The sequence below is a fragment of the Somniosus microcephalus genome, chromosome 21, assembly GCF_052327205.1.
Source record: "Somniosus microcephalus isolate GS21.2 chromosome 21, FLI_Smic_1.0, whole genome shotgun sequence".
Taxonomy (NCBI): Eukaryota; Metazoa; Chordata; class Chondrichthyes; order Squaliformes; family Somniosidae; genus Somniosus; species Somniosus microcephalus.
Window position 1 is genome coordinate 17,566,158 of NC_141007.1, and position 23,808 is coordinate 17,589,965.

At 49.2% G+C, this 23,808-nt stretch overlaps 1 protein-coding gene across 5 annotated transcripts in view; it reads left to right on the forward strand.

Annotated features, from left to right (window-relative positions):
• acox1 (acyl-CoA oxidase 1, palmitoyl) overlaps positions 1-23,266 on the forward strand; it is a 71,864-nt gene extending 48,598 nt beyond the window's left edge. For all 5 annotated transcript variants that reach the window (XM_085963286.1, XM_085963285.1, XM_085963287.1 and 2 more), the window contains 6 exons: positions 4,221-4,411; positions 5,810-5,986; positions 11,086-11,191; positions 12,168-12,311; positions 15,597-15,803; positions 19,045-23,266. In XM_085963286.1, the coding sequence (XP_085819412.1) occupies positions 4,221-4,411; positions 5,810-5,986; positions 11,086-11,191; positions 12,168-12,311; positions 15,597-15,803; positions 19,045-19,095 (876 nt within the window). In that variant the 3' untranslated portion in view covers positions 19,096-23,266. The remainder of the gene's footprint in view (positions 1-4,220; positions 4,412-5,809; positions 5,987-11,085; positions 11,192-12,167; positions 12,312-15,596; positions 15,804-19,044) is intronic.
• The last annotated feature ends 542 nt before the right edge of the window (positions 23,267-23,808 follow it).

Here is a 23,808-nt window from a genome sequence, read left to right on the forward strand (position 1 = left end):
TTAATACCCTTGCCTAACAAAAATCTATCAATCTCAGTTTTGAAATTTTCAATTGACCCCCCCCAACCACCCCCCCAGCCTCAACAGCTTTTCAGGGAAGAGAGTTCCCGATTTCCACTCTCCTTTGTGTGAAGAAGTGCTTCCTGACATCACAATTGAACGGCCTGGCTCTAATTTTAAGGTTATGCCCCCTTGTTTTGGACTCTCCCACCATCTTAAACACCACGGGGTAGAGTTTGTGCTCATATTATTAGCGCAAAATAGGTGAAATTGGCAAAAACTGGCGCAAAAGAGGGGGAATTTTAACCGTAAGTTACGTCCTACATAAGTCGGGCTACTCACAGGTGGAGGACTGAACACTTACTAAAAATGCTAATTTTTTGGGATGAACATATTTTCTGCTGTATTAATCAAACTGCACCAGGTTACTGCTCTTAAATATATATTTTTTATTTGTTTATGGGATGTGGGCGTCGCAGGCAAGGCCAGCATTTATTGCCCATCCCTAATTGCCCTTGAGAAGGTGGTGGTGAGTCGCCGCATTGAACCGCTGCAGTCCGTGTGGTGAAGGTACCCCCACAGTGCTGTTAGGGAGGGAATTCTAGGATTTTGACCCAGCGACGATGAAGGATCGGCGATATGTTTCTAAGTCAGGATGGTGTGTGTGACTTGGAGGGGAACTTGGAGGTGGTGGTGTTCCCATGCGCCTGCTGCCCTTGTCCTTCTAGGTGGAAGAGGTCATGGGTTTGGGAGGTGCTGCCGAAGGAGCCTTGGCGAGTTGCTACAGTGCATCTTGTAGATGGTACACACTGCAGCCACGGTGCGCCGATGGTGGAGGGAGTGAATGTTTAAGGTGGTGGATGGGGTGCCTATCAAGTGGGCTGCTTTGTCCAGGATGGTGTCGAGCTTCGTGAGTGTTGTTGGAGCTGCACTCATCCAGGCAAGTGGAGAGTATTCCATCACACTCCTGACTTGTGCCTTGTAGACGGTAGAAAGGCTTTGGGGAGTCAGGAGGTGAGACATTCATCGCAGAATACCTAGCCTCTGACCTGCTCTTGTTGCCACAGTATTTATGTGGCTGGTCCAGTAAAGTTTCTGGTCAATGGTGACCCCCAGGATGTTGATGGTGGGGGATTCGGCGATGGTAATGCCGTTGAATGTCAAGGGGCGATGGTTAGACTCTCGCTTGTTGGCGATTGTCATTGCCTGGCACTTCTGTGGTGCGAATGTTACCTGCCACTTATTGGCCCATGCCTGAACGTCATCCAGGCCTTGTTGCATGCGGGCATGGACTGCTTCATTATCTGAGGAGTTGTGAATGGCACTGAACACTGTGCAGTCATCAGTGAACATCCCCATTTCTGACCTTATGTTGGAGGGAAGGTCATTGATGAAGCAGCTGAAGATGGTTGGGCCTAGGACACTGCCCTGAGGAACTCCTGCAGCAATGTCCTGGGGCTGTGATGATTGACCTTCAACCACCACAACCATCTTCCTTTGTGCTAGGTGTGACTCCAGCCAATGGAGAGTTTGCCCCCCCGATTTCCATTGACTTTCATTTTACTAGGGCTCCTTCATGCCACACTCGGTCAAATGCTGCCTTGATGTCAAGGGCAGTCATTCTCACCTCCCCTCTGGAATTTAGCTCCTTTGTCCATGTTTGGACCAAGGCTGTAATGAGGTCGGGAGCCAAGTGGTCCTGGCGGAACCCAAACTGGGCATCAGTGAGCAGGTTATTGGTAAGTGCTGCTTGATAGCACTGTCGATGACACCTTCCATCACTTTGCTGATGATTGAGAGTAGACTGATGGGGTGGTAATTGGCTGGGTTGGATTTGTCCTGCTTTTTGTGGACAGGACATACCTGGGCAGTTTTCCACATTGTCAGATAGATGCCAGTGTTGTAGCTGTACTGGAACAGCTTGGCTTGAGGCGCGGCTAGTTCTGGAGCACACGTCTTCAGCACAATAGCCGAGATGTTGTCAGGGCCCATAGCCTTTGCTGTACCCAGTGTGCTCAGCCGTTTCTTGATATCACGTGGAGTGAATCGAATTGGCTGAAGACTGGCTTCTCTGATGGTGGGAACCTCAGGAGGAGGCCGATATGGATCATCCACTCGGCACTTCTGGCTGAAGATGGTTGCAAATGCTTCAGCCTTGTCTTTTGCACTCACGTGCTGGGCTCCATCATCATTGAGGATGGGGATATTCATGGAGCCTCTTCCCTTTAGTTGTTTAATGGTCCACCACCATTCACAATTGGATGTGGCAGGACTACAGAGCTTTGATCTGATCCGTTGATTGTGGGATCGCTTAGCCCTGCCTATAGCATGCTGCTTCCACTTTTTAGCATGCATGTAGTCCTGTGTTGCAGCTTCCCCAGGTTGGCACCTCATTTTTAGGTACGCCTGGTGCTGCTCCTGGCATGCTCTTCTACACTCCTTATTGAACCAGGGTTGGTCCCCTGGCTTGATAGTAATGGTATAATGAGGGATATGCCAGGCCATGAGGTTACAGATTGTGGTGGAATACAATTCTGCTGCTGCTGATGGCCTACAGCGCCTCATGGATGTCCAGTTTTGAGCTGCTAGATCTGTTCTGAATCTATCCCATTTAGCACGGTGGTAGTGCCACACAACACGATGGGGGGTGTCCTCAGTGTGAAGATGAGACTTCGTCTCCACAATAACTGTGCGGTGGTCACTGCTACCAATGCTGTCATGGACAGATGCATCTGCAACAGGTAGATTGGTGAGGGCGAGGTCAAGTAGGTTTTTCCCTCATGTTGGTTCTCTCACCACCTGTCGCAGGCCCAGACTGGAAGTTATGTCCTTCAGGACTCTGCCAGCTCGGTCAGTAGTGGTGCTACCGAGCCACTCTTGGTGATGGACATTGAAGTCCCCACCCAGAGTACATTCTGTGCCCTTGCTACTCTCAGTGCTTCTTCCAAGTGGTGTTCAACATGGAGGAGTACTGATTCATCAGCTGAGGGAGGGTGATAGGTGGTAATCAGCAAGAGGTTTCCTTGCCCATACTTGACCTGAAGCCATGAGACTTCATGGGGTCCAGAGTCAATGTTGAGGACTTCCAGGGCCACTCCTTCCTGACTGTATACCACTGTGCCGCCACCCCTGGTGGGTCTGTCCTGCTGGTGGGACAGGACATACCCAGGGAAGGTGATGGAGTAGTTTGGAACATTGGTTGAAAGGTATGATTCTGTGAGTATGACTATGTCAGGCTGTTGCTTGACTAGTCTGTGGGACAGCTCTCCCAATTTTGGCACAAGTCCCCAGATGTTGGTGAGGAGGACTTTGCAGGGTTGACTGGGCTGGGTGTGCCGTTGCCTTAGCCGGTGCCGAGGTCGATGCCGGGTGGCCCGTCCGGTTTCATTCTTATTATTATGTTTCGTAGCGGTTAGTTACAACTGAGTGACTTGCTAGGCCATTTCAGAGGGCAGTTAAGAGTCAACCACATTACTGTGGGTCTGGAGTCACATATAGGCCAGACCGGGTAAGGACGGCAGATTTCCTTCCCTAAAGGACATTAGTGAAGCAGATGGGTTTTTACGACAATCCGATAGTTTTATGGTCACCATTACTAATACTAGCTTTTTAATTCCAGATTTATTTAATGAACTGAGTTTAAATTCCCCAGCTGTCATGGTGGGATTTGAACTGGTGTCTCTGGATCATTAGTCCAGGCCTCTGGATTACTAGCCCATACATCAAGGAATATATTTTAATGCAAAGGAAAAAAAACAATTGCATTCTGTTATGGTGACCAATCGCCCTGGTTTGTGGAAGATTTTACGTTTGCAATTATACGAGTGAGTTTGGGCAGCAACTTAAACCAAAAGCTTCACTTTGGAAAACCAGCCCAGTTTGCGTTCAGTTCCCCGATTGTGCCCAAAGCAGAAACTCTACCCCTACAATTTGATCACACCTTAATCTTCTATACACAAAGGTATACAAGCCTGGTCTGTGCAACCTGTCCTCACCATTTAACCCTTTTAGCCCTGGTATCATTCTGGTGAATCCAAGGCCAATCTATCCTTCCTGAGGTGCGGGGCCCAGAATTGAACGCAGTGTCCAGTTGGGGTCTGACCAGAGCTTTATACAACTGTGATTTCCGTGGCTCCCAGATATGTATTTGCTTGCCCCTGCTCGACCCCACCCTGGCTAATTCTTTGACTGCTGTGCTCACGGCTGCGGTTTGATTCCAGCTCCACGCCCTGTCTGCCGGGCTGAAGGCCTTCACCAGCTGGGTGGCCAGCGCCGGAATCGAGGAATGTCGAATGGCGTGCGGTGGTCACGGGTACTCGCAGTCCAGCGGTCTCCCAGATATCTACGTCACGTTCTCGCCCACCTGCACGTATGAAGGAGAGAACACAGTGATGATGCTGCAGACGGCCAGGTAAGGGGTCAGCACCGGCTGGAGTACAATGGATGCTGAGCTGCATTCTTTGGTGCGTGACCTTCGGGGTCAATCAACCTCCTGCCACGTTCCCTTCAGTGACTACACTTCAGAAGTGCTTCATTGGCTGTAAAGCCCCTTGGGACGTCCTGAGGCCGTGACTGGCGCTATATAAATGCAAATCTTTTTTTTATCCTGAGGATTTAAGAATTGTGCAAACATAACCATTGGTGCTCCCTCTTAACCCATTACACTCATCCTATCTCCAGGCCTGAGAGTTGCTGGGAGCGGTGAGACTGTATTATCTGTCCCTGGACCCCAAGCACAGTCTAGGCCTGGGGAGTCTGACCTGTGGATTTAGGATTACGTGTGGCCTTGGAACCCTGGCAATCGAACCCACAAAGCCAACGTAACTCGGTCCTACTTCCGCTTGTCTTTCTTATTCGCTGTTTGCCCTGTTTGAATATTGTGGACCTGGAGGTTTGGAACGGGATGTTTTCAGCGCGGGTGCCTCATTTTTTAGCTAAACCCTGAGTCAAAGCGAGATCTGTTGGTATCAGAAACCTGAGATGCCGGCAGATTACTGGGGACCCAGTACAGACCCATGTGGTTCGGAGGCAGGCGGTTATTATGTATTACCCCTCTGAGTCTTGAGATCATCCAGGAGAAGCCACAGACAGCATGTCCCAAGCAAGGAAGCTTTGTTTGCATCCTCACTGCTCGCAGGTCTCTGAGCTATGACCTTCTTCTGGTGCTTGTCGTAACGTAATTCTTGCAGAACTGATCACGGGAGTTTTCGCTCTGCTGCTCTACTAGCCTCCTAGATAATCTCAGCATGCCAGTCTGCAGGCTTGGGAGAGCGAACCATGCCGGACTTCGCTGTGGTTCTAGTTCCCTGCTGCTCTGCACATTTGCGGCCATGTTGCTAAATCGAGTCTGTTTCACTCTCTGCTTCAGTTACGAGTCTCTAATCTTCTGATCCAAGATTCATGCAGTTCCCTGAAACCTCGGCTGGTTGCCAAAATGATCTGGTTTGTGACATGCCAGCCCTCGGCTGTCTAGTTTTTCTAATGGTTACAGCGCTCGCATTGCCTCGGCAAAGGAACATTCTTCCTGCAGATTACAGTGCTGAGTGAGCTCATGCTTGGCTCCCAGATGATATGGTGCAGGAAATTTGTGGGGCTATGGGAAAAGAGCAGGGGATTGGGACCAATTGGATAACTTTATCAAAGAGACGGCACGGGCAGGATGGGCCGAATGGCCTCCTTCTGTGCTGTACGATTCTATGATGCAGCCCTCTTAGGTTTTTTTTCCCTTCTTTGCGCTATTTGGAGACTTTTGTTGCATTGCTCGTGTAAACTGCTGGTGATGGACTATCTGCCTTCTGCCGTGTTGCAGGTACCTGTTCAAGAGTTATACTCAGGCCAAGTCTGGTCAGAAGCTATCGGGCACAGTCTCGTACCTGAACGACCTGTGCAGCCACATCCAGCCCCATCAGGTGGCCAGTCGACCAATAGTGATGAACATCAACGATGTCAGCAGGCTTGTGGAAGCGTACAAACTGCGAGCAGCCAAGTGAGTGCCAGGAGGTGACCAGTGTTTACTGTGCCTCGTAGGTGGTCGACTTCCTTTGATCATCTGGGATAGGACCACCATCCCCTCAGAGTCCCTCAGGATGTTCCAGTGTCCTGGGGTAGGACCAGCACCTCTCCTAGACAGTGGGGCTCAGGAGGTGTTCAGTGTCCTGGGAGTGAGACCCCTGACGTGTCTGTGCTGTGTTTTCTAACTGTGTAAATGATTTAGACAGAGGCGCTAGAGGAATGGTATTGAAGTTTGCTGATGCTAAATTTGGGGGGGGCGTGGAAAACAGTGATGAAGGAGATTGCAGGAGGAGGCAAATAGGTGTTAGATGTAATTCAGTATATATTTTGGGAAAAAGAATAAGGTGTATCCTGAATGGTGAAATTCTTCACACTGTGCGGGGATAGAGAAGAGCATTAGCTGCATAGGAACCGGAGGCCATTCAGCCCCTCGAGCCTATTCTGTCATTCAATTAGATCGTGGCTGATCTCTATCTTAACTCCATTTACCTGCCTTTGCTCCATATTCCTTGATACCTTTACCTAACAAAATTCGATCAATCTCAGTTTTGAAATATTCAGTTGACCCCCAGCAAGCACAGTATTTTGGGGGAGAGAGTTCCAGATTTCCACCACCCTTTGTGTGAAGAAGTGATTCCTCACATCACCCCTGAACGGCCTGGCTCTAATTTTAAGATTATGCCCCCGTGTTCTGGACTCTCCCACCAGAGAAAATAGTTTCTCTCTCTCGACCCTATCAAATCCTTTAATCGTCTTCAACACCTCAGTTAGATCACCCCTTAATCTTCTATACTCAAGGGAATACAAGCCTAGTCTATGCAACCTGTCCTCGTAATTTAACCCTTTTATCCCCGGTATCATTCTGGTGAATCTGCGCTGCTCCCCCTCCAAGGCCAATCTATCCTTCCTGAGGTGCGGGGCCCGGAACCGAACGCGGTGTCCAGATGGGGTCTGACAGAGCTCTGTACATCCGCAACATAACTTCCACATCCTTTGTATTCCAGCCCTCTTGACATAAAGGCTAACATGGCATTAACATTTTAAATTATTTTTTGTGCCTGTCTGCTAGTTTTTAGTGATTTCTGTACTTTGACCCTAAATCTCTCTGCTCCTCCACAGTTCCCAGCTTCTTGCCATTTGGAAAATATTCTGATCTATCCTTCTTAGGTCCAAAGTGCATGACCTCACATTTCCCTGACATTGAACTCCATCTGCCACAGTTTTGCCCACTCAGTTAATCTATCAAAGCCCCTTTGCAACTTTCTGCTCCCCTCTGCACTATTTACTGTGCCACCGAACTTAGTGTCGTTAACAAACTTGGATATATGGCTCTCTATTCCTTCATCTATGTCATTGATAAATATAGTGAAAAGCTGAGTCCCCAGTACAGATCCCTGGGAACACCACTAGTCACATCTGTCTCCCTACTCTGTCTCCTACCTTCTAACCAATTCCCTTCCCATATCAAAAGGTTGCTTTCAATTCCATATGCTTTCATTTTTGCCAAGTCTCTCATGTGGAACCTTATCGAATGCCTTCTGGAAGCCTATGTAAATAACATCCATAGATACTCCCTTATCCACCATGTTAGTTACCTCTTCAAGATATTCAACTAGATTTGTTAGACTTGACTTGCCCTTTACAAGTCCATGCTGACTCTCTCTGATCAGCTCATACTTGTCCAAAATGCTCAGTCACTCTGCCCCTAATGTCAGATTCTAGTAACTTCCCCACAACATATGTTGGACGAATAGGTCTATAATGTCATGGTTCATCTCCCACCCTTCTTAAATGATGGAGTGACATTGCAATTTTCCAATCCAAGGGGACAGTTCTTGAATCATTAAAAGGTAAATGGGATTCTGTATATTTTAACATAGAGGCATTGAATCTAAAAGCAAGGAAATGTTGTTGAATTTGTAGAAGACTTTGATTAGGCTACAGTGCTCTGTGCAGTTCCGGGGGAAGCTCATTTATAGGCAGGATATTCAAGCCGGAAAGGGTACAGTGAAGATTCGCACACTGATACCTGGAATAATAGGTTGTAGTGTGAAGAAAGGCTTCAAAAATTGGTGACATTTTTCCACTGGAAGGTGGGCCGAATAGAGGTTGACAAAATTCTGAGAGGTTTTGAGAGGGTAAATACCAAGGCCTAGAAATTGGGTTGGGGCGCCAAAGTGGCGCAAAAGTCGCCTGAGCGCAGGATTTAGCGCAGCGATCGGAGTGATACCGATCGCCAGATATTCAGTTTCAGTGCCCCTCGAGGGAGACGGGGCGAGGCTCGAGGCGCTCCGCGTCCCTCTTAGGGCGCTGAAACTGATTATCGCAGCGCAACGTGCCGCAGCGCCACACGCTGCGGCACGGCACGCTGCGGTACTGCAGGCCTTCCTCCCACTGTTAAGGGGGAGGTGCCTGCAACAGCGCGATCCCCAATCGCGAGTGCCGGCAAATGAGCCCGGCACCAAGGAGAAGTGCCGGGCTCTTGGGAAACAGCTGGCAATGCCGCCGGGGGGGGGTTAGGAGGCCAGGGACGGAGGTGCTGGCAGGCGGCCGCCGAAAAAGCAGCCGCCCCGCACCTCCACCTTAACTTGCGCCGCTGCCGGCACAGTAAGGCCCCGTGAACCAGGCGCGGGTAGCGAGCGGCGTAACTGCGGCGTTCGCTACCAAATATCGCGAACGGGGCACGAATGGGGCGCTGCGCACACCGATGACGTCATCGGTGGCGGCGCAGCGCAAATGCCTAACGCCACCTTTAGCACCCCTACTGAATATCGCCGGAGACGCAGCCAGTGGCGCTACAGCCACTGACTGCCTCTTTAGGCGCTAACAGGTGGCGCTACTCACCCAATTTCTCCCCCCAAGAGATTCAGTAAGAAGGAGACAAAAATTGAAGATTCCTCAACAGAAAAATAAAGGTACTGAGACAGAGAGCCAATGGTGGGCATGGAGTGGGGGATATACAGCAGGAATGGATGTCGGGCTGGAGGAAGTTACAGCAATAGGCAGGGGCGAGTGCGACGATGAAGGGATTTAAACACAGGGATGAGAATTTTAAATTGGAGGCTTCGGGGGACCGGGAGCGATGTAGGTTAGCGAGGACGATTGTGGGGGAGCGGGGGCGTGGTTGAGGGACTTGATGCAGGATACGATACAGACAGCAATGTTTTGGATTAACTTAATTTATGGTGGGGGGGGGGGGGGGGGGGGAGTGGAAGGTCGGCCAGGAGAACTTTGGAATAGTCGAGTCTGGGGGTGGCAAACGCAATGATGAGGGTTTCAGCAGCAATGTTACAAAGGTGGAAATAGGCGGTCTTTGTGATGGGACATATGGGCTCAGAAGCTCAGTTCGGGGGTTAAATAGGACGCCGAGGTTGCGAGCGGTCTGGTTCAACCTGAGACTGTGGCCAGGGAGGGGGTTGGAGTCATTGGCAGGGGCTGAAGATCACTTCTTCAATCTTTCCAATGTTTAACTGGAGGCAATTGCGGCTCATGCAGGACTGCACGTCAGTCAAGCAGTTGGACAACCCCCACTGCAGTGGAAGGGTCAAGAGAGGTAGAGCTGGGTGTCAACGTACATGTGGAAGCTGAACCATGTCCGCAGATGACATTGCCAAGGGGCAGTATGTGGATGAGGAAGTGGAGGACTCTAAGGCTAGATGCTTGGGGGATTCTGGAGTTAACGGTGTGGGGATAGGAAGGCAAGCCATTGCTGGAGATGCTCTGGCTATGATCGGATACCCAGGTGAGGACAGTCCCACAAGCTGAACAAGTTGGCGGAGGATGGTGTGGTCAACCGTGTCCAAGCCTGCAGCGAGGTTTAGGACAGGTAATGCATCACAGTCATAGTCCCAGAGGATGTCATTTGTGACTTTGCTTAAACAGGTGCAGTAAGCTGAATGAGCTCCTTTGGTGCTGTCATTTCTGAGGTTCTTAGCTGCTAAGTTTGATGGGAATAATCCAATGTCTTGGGGTGCTGCTAGACCCTTTTGTTTTTATGATTTCTCCCTTTTCCCCTCTGACTCGCTCTTACATTCACTCTCTTGCCTCAATCAGTACTTGCTGATCTACCTCATTTGTTCCTTTCGCCCTTGGTGCCCTCCACTAAGGGCCCTGGCCCTTCACTTAAAACACACACGACCCGACCAATTCTGAAAGGCAGGTTTATCCTGTAAGGGATATTTAATGTGAGGCCTTTTGCAAAATCCACTTTCTGTTTCTGTTTCAGCTCAGTCCAATCAGGTGGAGGGAGATGTGTGTGAATATAGAGACCGACACACCTCACTAACCTCCAGCATGTACAGGACAGGTCTCAGACTGTAGATTTGATCAGGATCTTTTTTTTTATTCGTTTACGGGATGTGGGCATCGCTGGCAAGGCCAGCATTTATTGCCCATCCCTAATTGCCCTTGAGAGGGTGGTGGTGAGCCGCCTTCTTGAACCGCTGCAGTCCGTGTGGTGAAGGTACTCCCACAGTGCCGTTAGGAAGGGAGTTCCAAGATTTTGACCCAGCAACGATGAAGGATTGGCGATGTACTTCTAAGTCAAGATGGTGTGTGACTTGGAGGGGAACTTGGAGGTGGTGGTGTTCCCATGCACCTGCTGCCCTTGTCCTTCTAGGTGGTAGAGGTTGCGGGTTTGGGAGGTGCTGCTGAAGAAGCCTTGGCGAGTTGCTGCAGTGCATCTTGTAGATGGTACAGACTGCAGCCACGGTACGCTGGTGGTGGAGGGAATGAATGTTTAAGGTGGTGGATGGGGTGCCAATCAAGCAGGCTGCTTTGTCCTGGATGGTGTTGAGCCTCTTGTATTGTTTGAGCTGCACTCATCCAGGCAAGTGGAGAGTATTCCATCACACTCCTGACTTGTGCCTTGTAGATGGTGGAAAGGCTTTGGGGAGTCAGGAGGTGAGACACTCGCCACAGAATACCCAGCCTCTGACCCACTCTTGTAGCCACAATATTTATGTGGCTGGTCCAGTTAAGGTTCTGGTCAATGTTGTTGCTGACTCTCCTTGTAGATGCTTTGTGTGATCTTTTTCTCGCCTCACTCAACCACTCCCTCTACTTCCACCCCAGCCTGGTTGAAGCAGCTGCACAGAACTATCAGGTGGAGCTGGAACGCAGGAAGAACAAGGAGGAGGCCTGGAACGGCACCTCTATCGACCTGGTCAGAGCGTCGGGGGTGAGTCGCCCTTGTTTTAGGAGGTTGCCTCTTCTGTTACGGGAGGTAGATTTGTCCTTCCTTTCCCTCTCCTTCCTTTTCCTTCCTTCCCCTCCATTACAGGAGGTACATTTACCCTCTCCTTCCCATTCCTTCCTTCCCCTCCATTACAGGAGGTACATTTACCCTTTCCTTCCTTCCCCTCCATTACAGGAGGTACATTTACCCTCTCCTTCCCTGTCCTTCCTTCCCCTCCATTACAGGAGGTACATTTACCCTCTCCTTCCCTTTCCTTCCTTCCCCTCCATTACAGGAGGTACATTTACCCTCTCCTTCCCTGTCCTTCCTTCCCCTCCATTACAGGAGGTACATTTACCCTCTCCTTCCCATTCCTTCCTTCCCCTCCATTACAGGAGGTACATTTACCCTCTCCTTCCCTGACCTCCGCTTCTCTCTTATGGGAGATAAATTTCCCCTTCCCCCTCCCCCTCCCTTGTGGCTGGGTTTTGAGTCGGGTTGCCTGCGCCCGGCACATTGTGGCACTTGTTTGGTGTAGGATGCCAGTGGCGGGCGGCACTGACCAATTACAGTAAGAGCAGTGCAATCACTCCCTGAAGCCGTAGGGCTCGGCATTGCTGAATGGCAATGTTGGCCTTGGCTGGACATTGTAAGGGGTATAATTAGATGTAACATTAAGCTGATGGTGTGCCGTATTCATTGGAAGCTTCGCACTCGCTTTCACTGGCATCATGTGAGTGAGCGTGAGGGGAGGGATTGAGGCATATATTTAATTGCTTGGTGCTGCTCAGGGTGGTATTGCTATCTGGGTACTTTCCTAAACACTGTGCAAGGGGAAGGTTGTGCTGCTGTTGCAGTAAGAAGCCCCTCCCTTTGTTCCTCTCTAATCTTGTTATGCACCTTGTTTCTTTCTGTGGGAGGGTGTTCACACGTGCGTGTTTTTAATTGAGGTTCTTGTTCCCGCTCTCCCTTCCCTTAGGCTCATTGCCACTACGTGGTAGTGAAGCTGTTTGCGGCCAAGCTGCCTGAGATCACAGACACCGCGATCCACGATGTCCTCCGCACCCTGTGCCTGCTGTATTCGCTGTACGGAATCAGCAAGAACTCCGGAGACTTCCTGCAGGTGAGTGGAAGTTAAACCACAGCCAGGGTTGTGCAGATCTGGAGTCCCGAGACATGGCGGACACGGCTGGAAACTTCCCTCTCGTCATTATACACTTGCAGTGTGTCGGTCTCTGTGGGATCTACCAGCGGCTGGTAACGTGTCCAGTTTGTAATGTATGTTCAACAATTGCTGCCTTTTGTAAAGTCCAAAACCAGACAGAGGGTAAGATATGGGTGGAGTAATGGATTGAGTTCCAATGTTTTGGTGTTCAAAACAGAAAATGCTGGAAATACTCAGCAGGTCAGGCAGCATCTGTGAAGAGAGAAACAGAGTTAACGTTTTGGGTCAAGGTCATGATCTGAAACATTAACTCTGTTTCTCTCTCCACAGATGCTGCCTGACCTGCTGAGTATTTCCAGGATTTCCAACATCCGCAGCATTTTGCACTTGTGTTTTGATGATCAAAGTTCATTTGAAAACCTTAGTAACTGCTCTAATTACCATAACTCTCTTAATATGTACAATCAATAATGTATTAAAAATCTGCTTGCACTTCCAGTGTTAACATTTCTATTCTAGATTCCTCTGCCCATATTTATAATGGAGATGGCCCGTGTGATCTTGTCACACTGTAATTACACCCTCCCTCCAGTGGTGGCACAGTATTGCCTCTCCCAGCTCCTCTGCCTGGACTGCAGAGAAACTCCTGTGCACCAAACTCAACTTCTGAGCTCCCCCAGCGCTGTACATTTTGCTATTTAACTTTAAAATAGAACCAAAGCATCTATATCTTCTCTATCTATATATATAAATCGGTCGATCTGTCTGTCCTTCTGTCTGTCTGTCTGCACGTGTGCGTCTGGGCGGCTATGCGCTCGAAAGTTATAGAGCGTACCTACGCGTGCGTTACCTCAAAAGAAAGCTTACCTTTCCCAAACGGTCATAAGCGTATTTACGTTTCGGCCGGACAAAAATTGCGCCCGCGGTATCCGAAAAACCTTCAACATTCCGCTCATTAGCATCTCATTATCCGCTCATTAGCGACAGAGTGACCTCGAGGTCGACCAATCGTACGCCGGCTTGCTGCCGCGTGCGGCCGGGCCCTCCTACGGTCGAATGACGGGACGATTGACCAATCCGACGCTTTGGTGACCTGACGGTCGACCAATCGGTGCATGTGTGGGCGGGCCTTATTGTTCTGAACCGAGGTGAGTAGCCGCCATCTTGCTTCCATTCTTTTTCCTGCTTTCTGCGTCTTTCTTTTCAAATATACATTTCCAGCAAAATAAAATTGAATTTATTAAATTGTTTTAAAAAAAAATCACTCATTTGTAAATATTTTCTCTAACCTGAAGATTCTTTTTCCTACCTTTCCCCGTTTTTTTCTTACGCCTGAAAGCCTGGGCCTTTCTTGCCCAGCCAGGCCCGAGCTAGGTAATTGGGCTTCTGCTAAGCTCCTCACTCCACCCCACCCCCCCCCCCCCGTGTCACGTTACCCGGGGCAACGGCGTCAGCCACGAGGGTCAGGGTGCGCGCGCAGCAGGAGCAGGTGAGACGCGGCGTCTCTCTCTATTCCGCGCTCGGCTCGGGCGGGGCTCTCCAGAGTGCGGATCTCGGCCTTGGTGAGCGGGGCTCTCGGGAGTGCGGGGCGGGGCGGCTGGGGCTTGGAGAGCGGGCCTCTCGGCCGGGGGGGGGCGGGGCTCGGAGAGCGGGGCTCTCGGGAGTGTGGGGCGGGGCGGCAGGGTTACCCCGGCAACCGGCCGTGGCCGTCTCTCAGCCTCAAGCCCTCCCTTCCTCCCTCCCCCCCCGCCCTCCCCCTCCCCCCTTCCCCCCCTCCCTTCCCCCCCTTCCCCTTTCCCCCCGCCCTCCCCCCCCGCCCTCCCTTCTCCCCCCGCCCTCCCTTCCCCCGCCCTCCCTTCCCCCCCGCCCTCCCTTCCCCCCCCGCCCTCTCTTTCCCCCCAGTCTCTCTCTCTCTTCCCCCCGTCGCGCTCTCTCTCTCTCTCTCTCTCTCTCTCTCTCTTCCAACAACAACATGCCCTCGAAAAAGCCTCAGCACCGCCGGGCACTTCAGCTAGTTATATATAAAATAAGGGAAGAATACATGACTTTAAAATGGGTACTGAACGACACCTGTGTGCCAAGGTCTAATTATCCCTGTCCTCTAACCCCACACTTTTGGACTTGCACATAGCAAGCACTTCCTGATTGTCTCGCTTAGTTTTTGTATCACGTTCATGTCACTCCTGGTTATAACGCCTGCGTATTAGTTTTAACTTGCCTTTCAGTCTTCCCAACACTAGGTGACGCTGCTCTTCCACTGCTCCGTATCGTTGGGTCAGTTTGTCTCCGTGGCACTTCAGTACATTTGAGTCCAATTAAATTTGTTATCTTAATTTTAAGTTCCTTTTAAATTTAACGTTCAGGATCTGTTACCGACTCTTGCACAGAGTTGAGGGAGAGGTCAGAGGACTGCCTCTCACTCAGTCTCTCAACACAGACTTCAGGCTGGGACATAAATGCATACAGCCTGTAGCAGAGGAAGACCTGGCCAGTTAGTTTAGGAACAGCTAGCTCAAAAGCTGGACCATAGGCAGAGGTGGTCTGTAATGCGTGTCCTGTGCAGTCCTGGGGTACGGTTGGATTGTAATGTGTGTCCTGTGCAGTCCTGGGGTACGGTTGGATTTTAATGTATGTCCTGCGCAGTCCTGGGGTACAGTTGGATTGTAATGCGTGTCCTGTGCAGTCCTGGGGTACGGTTGGATTGTAATGCGTGTCCTGTGCAGTCCTGGGGTACGGTTGGATTGTAATGTGTGTCCTGTGCAGTCCTGGGGTACAGTTGGATTGTAATGCGTGTCCTGTGCAGTCCTGGGGTACGATTGGATTGTAATGTGTGTCCTGTGCAGTCCTGGGGTACGGTTGGATTTTAATGTATGTCCTGCGCAGTCCTGGGGTACAGTTGGATTGTAATGCGTGTCCTGTGCAGTCCTGGGGTACGATTGGATTGTAATGTGTGCCCTGTGCAGTCCTGGGGTACGATTGGATTGTAATGTGTGTCCTGTGCAGTCCTGGGGTACGGTTGGATTTTAATGTGTGCCTTGTACAGTCCTGGGGTACGGTTGGATCGTAATGTGTGCCCTGTGCAGTCCTGGGGTACGATTGGATTGTAATGTGTGTCCTGTGCAGTCCTGGGGTACGGTTGGATTTTAATGTGTGCCTTGTGCAGTCCTGGGGTACGGTTGGATCGTAATGTGTGTCCTGCGCAGCCCTGGGGTACGGTTTATAATGTTCTGTTGTTCTCTGCAGGCCGGGATCCTGAATGACTCGCAGATTTCCCAGGTGCAGCAGCGTGTGAAGGAGCTGCTCGCTGTGATCCGACTCAATGCTGTGGCTCTGGTGGACGCCTTTGATTACCCCGATGCTGTCCTGGCATCTGTGCTTGGGCGCTACGATGGCAACGTTTATGAACACATGTTCGAATGGGCGAAGAGATCGCCTCTAAATAAAACCGAGGTAAGAGTGACCCATGACCAATCATTGGTCAGGGGCATATTAACTCGACATGATTAGAAACTCACTGGTGTGTGGGGAGAGTTGTTGGAGCAGTGATCCTTCATCTTTGGGACTTGGTCTGAATCTAGCTCAGACTGACGGAGCGAAGCTCACCGCTGGCTTTGATGGTCCTGTGTGAAATGAGTTTGCGCAGTCTCAGACCACTTCTAGTGTGTACGAACCCACAGCAAAGGAAACGTGCAGTGAGAAATTGGCTTTCTCACTCAGACAGATTGCAGCACAGCTGATGTGGGAGGTGGGAAATTGCCACTGTCGCTGGAGAATTCTCTGAGCTGGGGACTGAGTAAAACCATATTGTGTTCCAGCAGAAACAGGCCATTCAACCTATCCAGTCTGCATCAGTGTTTTTCTCCATGAGCCGTTTAGACTAATCCCATTCTTTCCCTTTTAATATTTCTTTTTTTTTAATGGACTTTGCAGCAACAGTAGTTTATGCCAGAGAATTCCTCGTTCTGATTACCCTCTGTGTAAAGACATTTGTTCAAGCCTCCCCTTTAATTCTTTCTGTGAGTATCTCAAATGTGTGTCCTCTCATTGCCTTCTGTGGCCAGTGGAAACAATCTCTCACTAACCCTTCATAAAGGGAGCTTTACTTGGCATCCGATCATCCTGTACCTGACTTGAATACAGACGCCATCCATCCCCGGCACTAATGACCAGAATGAAGAGCAGATTCAGTGGAGTCCAACAATTCTGCCTCTTTCCGGCTGTATTGTAGAAATCTCGACGTCTCTGAGGCTCTGTACAGGGGTGATTATCAGCTGTTATTTGACAGTATTGATCACTGCTGGCAGTTTGTATTGGCCGTTTGTTATTTATGACTAAAGAGAGTGTTGATCATTTAGTGAGAATTGACCAATGATTATTTGTGAGCATCGACTGTTGATTGTGAGTTAGAAACATAGAAAAATAGGAGGAGTAGGCCATTTGGCCCTTCAAGCCTGCTCCGCCATTCAATATGATCATGGCTGATCCTCTATCTCAGTACCATATTCCCGCTCTCTCCCCATACCCTTTGATGCCTTTTGTGTCTGGAAATCTATCTATCTCCTTCTTAAATATATTCAGTGACTTGGCCTCCTTCTGTGGTAGAGAATTCCACAGGTTCACCACCCTCTGAGTGAAGAAATTTCTCCTCATCTCAGTCCTAAATGTCCTTAGGCAGTGACCCCTGAGACTGTGACCCCTCGTTCCAGACCCCCCAGCCAGGGGAAACATCCTCCCTGCATCCAGTCTATCTAGCCCTGTCAGAATTTTATACGTTTCATCGAGATCCCCTCTCATTCTTCTAAACTCTAGTGAAAGCAGGCCTAGTCGACCCAATCTCTCTTCATACGACAGTCCTGCCATCCCAGGAATCAGTCTGGTGAACCTTCGCTGCACTCCCTCTATGGCAAGTATATCCTTTCTTAGGTAAGGAGACCAAAACTGCACACAGTACTCCAGGTGTGGTCTCACCAAGGCCCTGTATAACTGTAGTAAGACATCCTTGCTCCTATACTCAAATCCTCTTGCAATGAAGGCCAACATACCATTTGCCTTCCTAACTGCTTGCTGCACCTGCATGCTTGCTTTCAGCAACTGGTGTACAAGGACACCCAGGTCCCTTTGTACATCAACATTTCCCAATCTATCACCATTTAAATAATACTCTGCGTTTCTGTTTTTCCTACCGAAGTGGATAACTTCACATTTATCCATGTTATACTGCATCTGCCATGTATTTGCCCACTCACTCAACTTGTCTAAATCGCCTTGAAGCCTCTTTGCAACTCACAATCCCACCTAGTTTTGTGTTGTCAGCAAACTTGGAAATATTACATTTGGTTCCCTCATCCAAATCATTGATATATATTGTGAATAGCTGGGGCCCAAGCACTGATCCCTGCGGTACCCCACTAGTCACCGCCAGCCACCCCGAAAAAGACCCATTTATTCCTACTCTCTGTTTCCTGTCTGTTAACCAATTTTCAATCCATGCCAGTATATTACCCCCAACCCCATGTGCTTTAATTTTGCACGCTAACCTCTTATGTGGGACTTTATCAAAGGCCTTCTGAAAATCCAAATACACCACATACACTGGTTCTCCCTTATCTATTTTACCAGTTACATCCTCAAAAAAACTCCAGTAGGTTTGTCAAACACGATTTCCCTTTCATAAATCCATGTTGACTTTGTCTAATCCCGTTGATATTTTCTAGGTGTCCTGTTATCTTCTCCCTTCTTAGGCAGTCCCTCGGAACCGAGGATGACTTGCTTCCACATTAAAAATGAGTTCTCAGGTGACTGATGAGTCCAATGTGGGACCTACAGTCTCTGTCACAGGTGGGGCAGACGGTGGTTGAAGGGGCGGGTGGGTGGGGTGCTTGGGTTGACATGTGCTGCTTGCGCTTGGCTTCCGCTTGCTCCCGATGAAGAGACTCAAGGCGTTCAGCGCCTTCCCGGATGCTTCTCCTCCGCTTTGTGCGGTCTTGGGCCAAGGATTCCCAGTTGTCAGTGGGGATGTTGCACTTTTTCAAGAAGGCTTTGAGGGTGTCCTTGAAGCATTTCCTCTGCCCACCTGGGACTCTCTTGCCGTGCCAGAGCTCTGAGTAGAGCGTTTGGTTTGGGAGTCCCGTATCGGGCATGCGGACGATGTGACCCGTCCATCTGAGTTGATCGAGCGTGGTCAAAGCTTCGACGCTGTGCATGTTGGCCTGAGTGAGAACACTGACATTGGTGCGCCTATCCTGCCAATGGATTTGCAGGATCTTGCGGAGGCAGCGTTGGTGGTACCTCTCCAGTGCTTTGAGGCACATCCTTTATCACATCCTTTATAATAGACTCTAGCATGTTCCCTACTACTGATGTTAGGCTAACCAGTCTATAGTTCCCTGTTTTCTCTCTCCCTCCTTTTTTAAATAGTGGGGTTATATTTGCCACCCTTCAATCTGCAGGAACTGTTCCATAATCTATAGAATTTTGGAAGATGACAACCAATGCATCCACTATTTCCATGGCTACCTCTTTTAGTACTCTGGGATGCAGATTATCAGGCCCTGGGGATTTATCGCCTTTCAGTCCCATTAATTTTTCCAGCACATTTTTTCACTAATACTAGTTGTTTGTGAGGGTTGATCAGAGTTTTGGGGGTTGTTTGGTTACTGAGGACTGATCATCGTTTGTTTCTTGTTCCCAGGTTCACGAATCATTCTACAAGCACCTGAAGCCGCTGCAGTCCAAACTGTGAGGCTGCGCTGATTGTTGGCTGTCTGGGAAATTGAACCCAGCTGTAGATCAAACTCTCAACCTTTCATTTCATTTCATTTCGCAGCACCTTTGACCCCTGGAAATCTCCGGTCCTCAAATTGCGGTCCCTCTGGAATTGCGGTCCTTTCCGGCCACAGTCTCCGGGGTCGGGTACTTGCCTGCCATTGTTGTAATTCTTCCGTCACCCTCCCTCCTACGGTGCTCTGGTACAGTTGTGTAATCGGACTCCCCTCTGCCATCCTTTTTTGAATTGGTATCGCAAACACAGAAATTGCGCGCTTCACATCCACCACCTCCCACTGAGCATAGCAGCATACATAGGGGCCTACAGAGCAACCTTCCCCCTAATTTTATTTTGGGTGCGTGCAGGTCCCAGGCTGTGCAGGACCGCGCGGCTGACAGGGAGCGGTTAGAGTACGCCAGCTGTGACACAGCAGAGCATGACCGGAACCGCCTTCAGTTCCACTTCCGGACAAGCTCCCAGGCCAGTGTGCCACCTCCCATTTAGCCCAGCAGGGCTCCCCCTTTCCACAAAGCTTTACACCAACATCAGACGGTGGCGGGAAGCACAAAGCATTACAGACCAAATGAAGCCAAACTCTTTCCTCTGTGGGACAGATTTGCGCCACTTTTACACTTTTAATATTTGCACTTTGTTTTGCACGCTGGTCACGGCTGCTGCAAGCGGTTGTGCTCCAGCCCCCTCTGTATGCTTGATCCACGTTGGCGAGTCAGAGAGACAAAGGTCAGCGCCAATTTGGAAGCAGAAATGTTTAAGGCGAAAGGTCTCTGAGGGAGGAGGAGATCGGCAGCTGACCTTTAGAAGGGCAGGGGCCCATTAAGCTTCCTTTAAGTCGTGGGGGACAATCGTGGATTCCACTCTGGAGTTTGTGTCGTGCGGTATTGCCTTCTGGTAGCCAGAGGGTATGACTATTCCACCCCTCCCTACACACAAGTGAAGGATTTTAGGCACATTGTCTGTGTGAGCCTGTACCCGATAGGTACCCCTTACGTTGTCGTTAGCAGCTATTCGAGTCTCCTGGAGCTAAGGGTTCACCATGTTCTGCAGACTTGGGATTTATTCAGCTTTTTCAGCGCACTGCTGCCCTCTTTCAGCGGGGAGGTGGTACGACAGCAAACATTTCTTCTGCCGCCATTACAAGGCAACTGAAGTTCAAAGAGCTGCATTTTAAACATGGTGTCAAACCGGTATAAACAGACACTTATCGACAGTCCCAAATAACTTGCACTGTTAATGATACAACAGTCACTCTGAAACCACGGACACGCGCAAATTATAATCTACTGACCGCCTTCAATGTACCGAGCCCTTTTGACCCTTAAAACACGGGACACCGCCGGCAGATGTGCACACCCGACCTCGCGTGGTACAGTTGTCCGCCTTTTGAGAGTGTCATTAGAACCAGGTTCCACTGTACATGGCATCAGTTTAGTTATATCTGCTTCTAAACACAAGTTCTTAACATTGTTGTAGCTGATTAGGTGCTGATCGTAATCTCAGCTGGTTCTTCAAGAATGTTGGGATAATTTTTACACTACATACAATTACCATTTTGAAAATAAGGATACCTGCAAAAAAGGGACATCTGATGCCATACCTTAGGTGTCTGTAATGTACAGGTTGCACTGTGTCTATCAATACAGGTGTATCAGTTGCTAAAGCACTGATTTGACTGTCCCATTAACGAGCAGGATTACCCTTGAATAAGTTAGTTCCCAGAATATTCGCACATACACATGTATTATTGGCAACTCAGAAATGGGTACTCCGTCCCCCTCTCCCAATTTATGTTGTGCCTGTCGCTCATTCCTATCCCTACACACGTCACCGTGCAGTAGGTGTAACTGAGTGACTTTGTGGAGCAGTTCCTGATCCTTGTGCTGAATTCCCCCATACTCTGCGGATCGCGCTCTCATTGGGTAATCCACACTGCTCTCCCATTCTGTGTTTCCCGCAATGCCGGGCTCTCTCAATGTCTGGTTTGCTCTGTATCCCACTCTATAGTCCTGTTGACTGTGGCTTGGGAGACTAACTGGTTTGAAATGGAATTTTTTAGCAGCGGGTAGGCCAGAGTAAGGCGAAGGGGAGCATTTTAAAAATAAATGCAATATACAGGTTTTAAATATGCATCAAACTATATTAAGGTTAAACCCATCGATCGAGTGTATGTTACAGGATGAAGAAGTAATCGAGGCCTTGTTTGGCCTGGGCCTGTGTCCTAAGGTTCTGTCCAGTGGAGGGAGTAGATCACGGAATGTATAATCCTATCCACAGACCCCGCCCCCAACCGTACCAGAATTATTTTGGGTATTAATTTTCTTTTCAGACTGATGAGTTTGTTTTTTCTCTCTCGCTTTTTTCCCACTCCCTCTCTCTTTCCCTCCCTTTCTCGCTTTCTGTTTCTCTCCCTCCACCCCCTCGTTTTTTCTCCCTCCCTGCTTTCTTTCTTTCTCTCCCTCCCTGCTTGCTTTCTTTCTCTCCCTCTCTGCATTCTTTCTTTCTCTCCCTCCCTGCTTGCTTTCTTTCTCTCTGTCCCTGCTTTCTTTCTTTCTCTCCTTCCCTGCTTTCTTTCTTTCTCTCCCTCCCTGCTTGCTTTCTTTCTCTCCCTCTGCATTCTTTCTTTCTCTCCCTCCCTGCTTGCTTTCTTTCTCTCCCTCTCTGCATTCTTTCTTTCTCTCCCTGCTTTCTTTCTCGCCCTCCTTTCTTTCTTTCTCGCCCTCCCTGCTTTCTTTCTCTCTCTCCCTCTGTCACTCACAGACCCACCTTCTCTCACCTTTTAGACTCGATCCAAACTGCCTGCTTCATAATTTGGGATGAAAGCTGGTCCGCTAGTTGCCATCTGACGGACTCTCATTCCGATCCAATTCCTTTTCCGTCCACATCAGGAGTCTCTAAGTGTCGACCCTGTGAGGGAATGATTTGGTGGGAGGAGGTAAATATTCTTGTGGAATGAATTGCAACAAAAAGCTTGTATTTATCCGATCCTTGGGGCTGTGGGCAGAGGTCAAATTGAACAATCGTAAATGTCTGTTTGCTGTGGGAGATTTTACTGTAATTTTCTGCCCGAAAATCTTGTGCAACAAATAAGCTGCAGGTGCTTGGCTTAAAGCGCTCTCCCTACGATGGAGCAATGATTCCATCTCATTTTAGTGCATTGACTTTTAACTCCTTTTTAAAAAGGAAAATGATATCCAACGACTCAAATGATGGTTCGGGGTCTCTGCAGTCGGGGGTCAGGCTGTGGGGCCTAGCACTGCCTGCTGGTCAGGGCCCCACTTGTGCTGCCTTTAGTGCATTTGGAGCAGCAACATATCTGCGTTCTGATTTTTTCACCAGTAATTGCTGTGTCCTGAAACCTCTGCGACACTCTGAGTTAATGATCCCAAGATTCTTTTTAAGTAAGACTGTTTTAAAATGGTTCACTTTTCAGGCTAAATTACCTGTAGCAAATGGGACAATTCGGTTGAATGAATAGCCCCAGTCCTTGTGTGTGTGTGTGTGTGTGTGTCTGTCTGCCTGTCTCTCTCTCTCTCTCTCTTTCTCCGCCCCAGTTTCCAAGACTGTGCTGAAATGCGAACATTCAGCACAAATTGTCAGCATCGCAGGAGAGAAACCTAAACATTTTAACAATAGGAATTACTTTTTAGTCTCTTCGGGCGAGAGGTGGGCTTGCGTATTCAGCTTACAGATATTGGGTGTGTGGGCGGGAAGAGGGGGGCAAGCAAACTCAGACGCGCTGGTAGCCTGATTAAGTACGAACTGAAAGGAAATTTTGTATCCCTGATTGTAAGGGGTCGTGCCTGCAAGCTGATCTGCAGTGACTTGCCCTTCAGGCAACCCAAGTCTGAATGCTGCTCAGCCAGTGAGTCGAACCATCGTCGCAAGTCCGCCTGTGCAGGCGCCAGTATTCTGAATAATTCTCTTATTTGAGTTTTTAAAATATGATATGATCCTAAGGATTAAACGGTTCCAACTAGGAATTTCCTTTGATCTCTGGAGAGGAAATGATGTCGCTTGTTGATGCCGTACTGAGTTTCTCAATGTAATCCGTGCCGCACTTTTAAGTGCCACTAGATCTTGTGAAAGATTAAAATATGTATGATTAATAAAATAGCAATACAATGAGCAATTAGCGTCTGTGTGGGTAATTACCTGAGAGTTGCTGAATCCAAGGCACAAACAAGCCAAACAGCAATGTGGGAGCACTTTCACGACACACACTGCAGTGGTTCAGAACGAAGACTCACTATCTTCTCGAGGGCAACTACGGATGGGCAATAAATGCCAATGGTGCCCACATCCCAAGAATGAACAAATAAAATGGGTTCCATTATAAGTGACTAGCTGGAGTGCCTGGCGGTGCCGAGGGTTTTTTGAGGGCATGTTGTTATGAAAAAAGTACAAATAATTTTTATCTATCTATATATATAAACGGATGCTTCTTTCTGTCTGTCTGTCCTTCTGTCTGTCTGTCCTTCTGTCTGTCCGCACGTGTGCGTCTGTATGGTATGCGCTCGAAAGTTATAGAGCGTACCTACGCGTGCGTTACGTCGAAAGAAAGCTTACCTTTCCAAAACGGTCTTAAGCGTATTTACGTTTCGGCCGGGCAAAAATCGCGCCCGCGGTATCCGAAAAACCTTCAACATTCCGCTCATTAGCATCTCATTATCC